Source organism: Dermochelys coriacea, chromosome 8 (genome assembly GCF_009764565.3).
Source record: "Dermochelys coriacea isolate rDerCor1 chromosome 8, rDerCor1.pri.v4, whole genome shotgun sequence".
Lineage (NCBI taxonomy): Eukaryota > Metazoa > Chordata > Testudines > Dermochelyidae > Dermochelys > Dermochelys coriacea.
The window spans coordinates 71,823,004-71,830,571 of NC_050075.1; the positions used below are offsets into that span (position 1 = coordinate 71,823,004).

A 7,568-nucleotide genomic window follows, 5' to 3' on the forward strand; every position below is an offset into this window, starting at 1 on the left:
GTATGGAGTATCACGTGTATCATGAAATTCAAGAAAGCAGAGGATGAAAGGAAACTGAAGACAACACTTTGATTTGACTTTACCTGACAAGTTGCCCTCTCTGGAACAAGTTTCAGCACTTTTTTTAATCATTGTAACAGAGATTAATGTAAAAAAGAACAGGTCCTGCACCTTGAATATTACACAATGCCCAATCAGGCTGACAACACTGGGTGCTGGCCTTCAATATTCTCTCTTCAAATACTGGTCCAACTTTCTATATTAAAGGGACTGAGACATGGCATGATTAGTAGCACCTTGTTCGCTAATGCTCTCCAGCATGAAGAAGGCCACAGGCTCAGCTATGAGCAATTAAACACTTTCTGTTGGGAATAATGAGCACCAGGGTAGTAGTTACTGGGCTAATGATATAATTGAAAGGATGTAAGTGGAAGCAAGGGGAAGCGCAGAAGGAAAGCTCAGAGGGGGAGCCTGGGCTGAGGAAGCCTCATCTTGCTATAAGCCTACATTATACTGTGATTATTCTTTCCCTGCAAAATTAATACACAAGTGGTGAAAAGGTAACAACCCTGGTGTCTGTGAGAAACCACATAAATTGGTCATGCAGTCAAACACTGGGTAGCAACAGAGACTTCCTGCGACATGGACACCGTCAGGCTAAACATCCATGTGTTTTTTTACAAAATAAATGCTTTGTGTTTATATTCTGAATAATATCTTTAGATTAAAGTTGACAAGAATTTTTTCACCATTTAGCTATTTGGCCTATTTTCATTGCCTAAACTGAATTAAATAAAAAATGAAGTCAATTTCACCTTTAGATACTCATGTTACAGCACAAAACAACGTTTTTTAGGCTACAAACTCCACAGAAGACTATATGTAAAGGGAATAAATCACAGCTACTTTGCAGCTAGTTATTTTTATTGGAACATTTTGGAACAGTAAGTTTTCCATAAATTAAATCTGCCTCATACCTACCCCTTTAACAGTAGGTATAGAAAAAGTACAAGGTATAATTCAGGACCAGCCAGTTAACAACTTAGGTAGTCTGAGAGACTGGAAACAAGAAAGCAAGTTGATTTGGGAATCAAGTAAAAGGGCCTGATCCTGCAAAGATCTGTGTGTGTACAACACCCATTGGCTACAGTAGAAGTTGAGAGTATTAAAAACCTTGCAGGAGACTTTCACTACCATAGAAAATCAGATCCCAAATCTGCATCTTAAGTAAACAGTCTTCCTCACCTATAAACAAAAGCAGTAAGTGTAAATGTTTAAGACTGAAAAGGGATGCCATGCTTCCAAACATAGCATGAAATGTTTGTTTTGTTTATAGAAATGAGTTACCACTTTGTATACCTTTTAACAGCTGTTGTGTTTTCTCTTTGATATAATTAGGGAATACATTTCTGCCACTTGGATTCTTAATTATAAAGTTTTTATTGCAATCTATATTTAAGGATAACTATCCATGTTTTATATCAAGTTTTTGATATAAGGTACCTTATCTCTTTGATAAGCAAGCAGCAGTATAACTGAACTAATTACAATGGACCAGCAGGTATAGGGTATATCTACCCAGTGATAAAAGCTCTACGGCATGACTGTGGCTAGCCAGGGCCAGCTGACTCAGGCTCGCAGAGCTCAAGCTGCAGGGCTAATAATTGCAACTTTTGGGCTTGGGCTGGAGCCCGAGCTCTGGGACTCTCCACCCTTGCAGGGTCTTAGAGATCGGACATCTACACAGCAATTTTTCAGCTCCAGAGCCCGAACGCCACGAGCCTGAGTCAGACATGGGTTTTTTTTTTATCCCTGAGTAGACATACTCAGAAGCAAATGAATATTACTTCCTGAAAACATTTTCTAGCTTAGACCAGTAAAGCCAAAAGCCACGATCACACAAATAAAAATCAAATAACTAAGTTTTTGCACTCTTTTGCACTAAATTGTTCAACTAGGTTCTCCACTTCTTGATGTCCTCAAATCACGATTGGACATCTTTCTGGAAGATACGTGGTAGTATAACTATTGGGCTCACTACAGAGGTAAACAGTATAGTGTGGCATACAGGAGGTCAGACTAGATGGTTTAATGGTCCCTTCTGGCCTTACTTTATCAATATCAAGATTTTGCTTCAGTACTATCAAACACATAATTGTTTCATAGTAAATGTAAAGTCTGTACAGCAGTGGTTCCCAAACTTGTTCCGCTGCTTGTGCGGAGAAAGCTCCTGGTGGGCCGGGCCGATTTGTTCACCTACTGCGTACACAGGTTCGGCTGATCGCGGCTCTCAGCAGCCGCGGTTCACTGCTCCAGGCCAATGGGAGCTGCTGGAAGTGGCGACCAGTACGTCCCTTGGCCCACGCCACTTCCAGCAGCTCCCATTGGCCTGGAGCAGCGAACCACGGCCACTGGGAGCCACAACTGCCCGAACCTGCGGACGCAGTAGGTAAGCATCCCGGCCCGGCCCGCCAGGGGCTCTCTCTGCACAAGTGGCGGAGCAAGTTTGGAAATCACTGCTCTATAGTTACCTTTCTAATATATTAATTTCTTCCCAGTCCTCTGTGCCCAGTGCCCGATTACAGAAACACTGGAAATGTGTGCTCAAGTAAATAAATGTTGAATTACAATCCAAGTGCTATAGAAGTACATGCAACATCAATGCCAAATGAGTTTGCACTTAATTAGAGAGACAAGGTGGGTTAAGTAATTTCTTTTATTGGACCAGCTTCTGAAAGAGAGAAGCTTTTGAGCCACACCGAGCTCTTCTTCAGAACGAAATATTTGCTGCTCCTACCACTGTGCTCTTAGACATTCCATTGTTTTGTTTCAGAGAGTTAGCAATCTATTAGGTTTACTTAAGAAGCCTCAGAGGGTAGGTGGTTTTCACCTCACATGCTGTTTTTTGGAACCTGTTTGCCTTATCAAGACTGGCTCAGTGCATGCTATATTCTTCACCAAGTTTGAGGGTTTGCTTGAAAAGGAAAAACAACAACAATAGACCTTGCTTTGGATCAAGCTGCATAAAGATGGTAACTGGAATTTAAGGAAACACACAAAAAACAGTATATAAAATGTATTTGTATTAAACAAAACAACCTTAAACATGTTATTAAGAGAAGATTATGTATCAAAACATGTTTCACTTACAATTAAACGATTTATAAACAGAGGGAGTCAGTGAAGTAAGCTGATTAGTTCAGGTCAGTCTGGGAAAGTTTTCAAACATGTGAAGTGACAAGAGCTTAAGTTCCTGGTTTTGCCTAAATCTTGAAAATTGTAATCTCCTAAATTACTCAGGCTGATTTATTGTGCCATATTTATAAAGCTTGTCCTCAAAAGTTAGAAGCAGGGGTAAACATCCAAGTTTTTGATGGAGGCTCATGGATTCAGTATATTTATTTTTTACGTAAATATTTTACGAGAAATTTAGGCCTTAACATATTTTGTATTAAATTCATATTTTATTTTAAACGGGTTTATTTTAAAAACGAAAAATATAATTTAATCAAAAAAGTCTAAATAAAAACAATCCAAATTTTTTTAAAAAACACAATCATTGCTTTTTAAATCCACCTTGGTGATATTTTAGTCATCTGTTTTTAAAAGAAAAAAAGTTACTACCCAATGTAAGGCATCAAAGATTTTTACAAAGCCCTAGTCTTACAACTGGAGCCATGTGAGTGGGCACCAAGAGGATACAGAGGTCAACTAACTGATTGCCATATTTGGAGTCAGAAAGGAATTTCCCCTCAGATATTAGCAGAGGCCAGGAAGGGGCAGGGGTAGACTTGCCTTCCTCTTCAGTACAGGGCATGGGTCACTTGTGAATTTAAACTCGTGTAAATGGTGGATTCTCTGGAACTAAGTTTTGAAATTATGTTTTGGTCTATTATAGGAGTAGGTGAGACTAGATGATCATGATAGTCCCCTCTGGTCTTAGTCTATGAGTATAACTCATATGAATCCGAATCCAAATTCAAGATCAGGGCCCAAAAGCCAAGGAATTAGGCCCTGAGCCCACAAACACTTAAATGCATGCTTAACTATCACTATTGCCAACATCAAGAGTTCAAAAATTATGAGAGTCAGACCTCAAAAATGGCTTAAAAGTTTTTGTTTTTTAACAGAGTTCATTTTATTTTCTGGCTTCTAAGCTTCCACCATAGAATCATAGAAGATTAGGGTTGGAAGATTAGGGTTGGAGGGTTGACCTCAAGAGGTCATCTAGTCCAGTGGTTTTCAAACTTTTTTTCTGGCAACCCAGCTGAAGAAAACTGCTGAGGCCCGTTACCCAATGAAGCTGGGGATGAGGGGTTTGGGGTGTGGGAGGGGGCTCTGGGCTGGGGGTGCAGGAGGGGGTCAGGGCTCTGGGCTGGGGGTGCAGGCTCTGGGTGGGGCTGGAGTACTGGAGGAGGCTCTGGGTTGGGGGGGGCTCAGGCAGAGGCTTGGGGTGTGGGAGGGGGTCAAGGCTCTGGGCTGGGGCCAGGGATGAGGGGGTTGGGGTGCACAATGGGGCTCCAGGTTTGAGGGCTCAGAGCTGGGACAGGGGATAGGGGTGCACGCTTACCTCAGGCAGCTCCTGATCAGTAGCACAGCAGGGGTGCTAAGGCAGGTTTCCTGCCTGTCCTGGCACTGCAGACCATGTGCGCCCCAGAAGTGGCCAGCAGAAGGTCCAGCTACTAGCCTTCTGGTGCGCAGCGGCCAGCAGCAGGTCTGGCTTCTGGCCGCTTCCGGGGCACAGCACGGTGTCAGAACAACTAGCACCACCGATGGGACTTTTAATGGTTCGGTCAGCAGTGCTGACCAGAGCCACCATGACCCAGTGCCTTCCATTCCACGACCCAGTACTGAGTCACGACCAGCAGTTTGAAAACCACTGATCTAGTCCAACCCCCTGCTCAAAGCAGGGCCAATCCCAACTAAATCATCCTAGCCAGGGCTTTGTCAAGTCATGACTCAAGTCATGTTTCCACATTTTTTTCCCCACAACCATGAGGGCTAGAAACTTGTTTTAAATAAATGCCTGTGAGAATCTCCCTGTTTGACTTCAGGAGCTGTGGTGTTAAGAAAAACCAAATCACAAGATTCATGGTAGTTCAGAGACTACTTCCATGCATGTAGTTAATCATATGTGAATGTTTGCCCAATCTGGGTCCTATACCAAGTTGCAGATACTAATCATTTTATCCCCTCTTCTATCAAAATACATGTAAATTTAAATAAAAGTAGTACTTGTGGCACCATAGTACTGCATGCATCTGATGAAGTGAGCTGTAGCTCACGAAAGCTTATGCTCAAATAAATTTATTAGTCTCTAAGGTGCCACAAGTACTCCTTTTCTTTTTGCAGATACAGACTAACACAGCTGCTACTCTGAAACCTGTAAAATTTAAGTGATACCTATTCTCCATTTGATTTTCATACACAACAATGGTACACATTCAAACTGTTTTGAATAAACTCAAGATTGAAACTTGTGTACTGGTGAGTATTTTTCAATATATACTGTATATAAACCATGCCTATAGATTAAATATTTAGATATTATATTTGTTCTGCATTTTGTTAGTACATGACTTATTACCGTAAATTTTAAGGGCTGTGCTTAAAGATAATAACTAGCACTTTGATAATGCAATAAGATCTATACAGATAGGCCTCTGCCCCCACTTTAGGGCTGTGCATGGGAACTTGCACTGACCCATGCACATCAGACTGCAAGACTGGGGTTCTAGGTCAGTTGCCTGTACAATAATAGATTGGTGTTTGCACCCACAGACAAATTTACCTAACATTTTTACCTAGTTGCTTAATAATGACAACAAATGCCAATCATTGGTTACTGAAGAAAAACTGCTGAGTCAGAACACAGATTTCCAATACCCAAAATTACAATAATAGTTCCCCTATTACAAAAAAATGTAACCCCCATTACTGGCACAAACTGATGAAGTGAGCTGTAGCTCACGAAAGCTTATGCTCAAATAAATTTGTTAGTCTCTAAGGTGCCACAAGTCCTCCTTTTCTTCGCGCCGGGATTGTTGCTCCGACTACCCGTCCACAGGAACCCGCAGGTAAGTGCAACGCTCCCCCTCTCCCGGGCCACTGACTCCCCGCCGCGCAGCAGGGTTATGGGGGGAAATCACGGCAGGGCAGGGCCGGGCCGCCCCGCCCCAGGGTGTCTGCCCTGTGCAGGCTGCCCTGACCGCTTCGCCCATCCCGAAGCGCAGGGGGCGATGAGACGCGCCGGGGGCAGCTCCAGGGCACCGGGCGGGGGAGCCCCGCTTGCCCGTCGCATCCCCGCCGCTCTGCAGACAAGCCCCGGCAGCGGCAGCCCCGACGGGCAGAGCCCGAGGCAAAGTACAGAGGGCGGGGGAAGGGCGGGGCGGGCCCCTCCCCCACTGCTCCAGCCCTTCGGAGCCCGGGCGCGGCGGGCAGGGGGCTCGGGGCTGCTCGGCGGGGAGCGGGGCCCCGGGCCGTACCTTGCTGAACACCTCCAGGTCTTCCTCGTCGTCGTCAAAGGCCAGCTCCTCCGGGGGGGCGGCGGGGGGCGGCGGGGCCCGCGCTGCGCCGGGGGGGCTCGGCCGGGGCGCAGCAGCGGGAGCTCCACCCTCGCTGCCAGTGGGGGAGCCGGAGAGCGGCGGCGGGAGCCCCGGTACCCTACTCTCAGCCTCCATCCCTCCGCGGCAGCCCGGCCGGCGACCTCCGCGATTGGCTGCCGGAGCCCGCCCCGCCCCGCCCCGCCGGCCGCACGCACGCACAGTGCGCAGGACCGGAAGCGGCTGCAGCCGGGGCCTGGGAGCGGGCGGGCAGGCAGGGAGGGAGCCGGGGACGGGAGGAGAGGACCCGCCCCGCCTAGCCCCGTCGACTGGCGAAGCGGCGGCGTGTGCGCGATCCACTCTGGCGGCTCCGCACGCTGCTGGCGGAGGCGGCGGGAAGTCGCTCCCCGCGCCCGGGAGCCCGCAGGCGGTAGGGCTCCCCGAGGGGCGGCTGGGGAGCAGAGCGCCGCCCTAGCCGCGGGCTAAGCGCTACTCCCGGCGTCCGGGCGCTCCAGCAGTCCCGAGCCTGAAGCGTCTCCTCTGCAAGGGCTGGCGGGGTGAATGCCCCAAGCCAGCCGGCGAAGGGGCAGCGCGAAAGCTGCTCTACAGCCTTACCGAAGAAAAGCGCAGCGCAAACGTGAAAGCTCGTCTCTCATCGCCGGTAGTTGGGCCGCTGAAGACGTTACTTCCTTCCACCTTGTTTCGCTAATAAAGCCTTGCGGGCAGACCTGCCTCCTTCACTAGCGCCAGCCCTTTCTCACGTGCTCTGCTGTGCAAAAGTTTACTTAATGAGCGAAGGGTTTCAGAGCAGCAGCCGTGTTAGTCTGTATTCGCAAAAAGAAAAAGAGGACTTGGGGCACCTTAGAGACTAACAAATTTATTAGAGCATAAGCTTTCGTGAGCTACAGCTCACTTCATCGGATGCATTTGGTGGAAAAAACAGAGGAGAGATTTATATACACACACACAGAGAACATGTTTCATGTTCACTCATTCATGTTTCCTGTTCTGTGTGTGTGTGTGTGT

General features: G+C 46.8%; 1 protein-coding gene across 2 annotated transcripts in view; it reads right to left on the reverse strand.

Annotated features, from left to right (window-relative positions):
* SNX7 (sorting nexin 7) overlaps window positions 1-6,738 on the reverse strand; it is a 51,843-nt gene extending 45,105 nt beyond the window's left edge. The window contains exon 1 of one of the 2 annotated variants that reach the window (XM_038414580.2): window positions 6,486-6,733. In XM_038414580.2, coding sequence (XP_038270508.1) covers window positions 6,486-6,680 — 195 coding nt within the window. In that variant the 5' untranslated portion in view covers window positions 6,681-6,733. Of the gene's footprint in view, window positions 1-6,485 lie in introns of both variants that reach the window. The other variant, XM_043490683.1, reaches the window with a different exon arrangement.
* Between the last annotated feature and the right edge of the window lie 830 nt (window positions 6,739-7,568).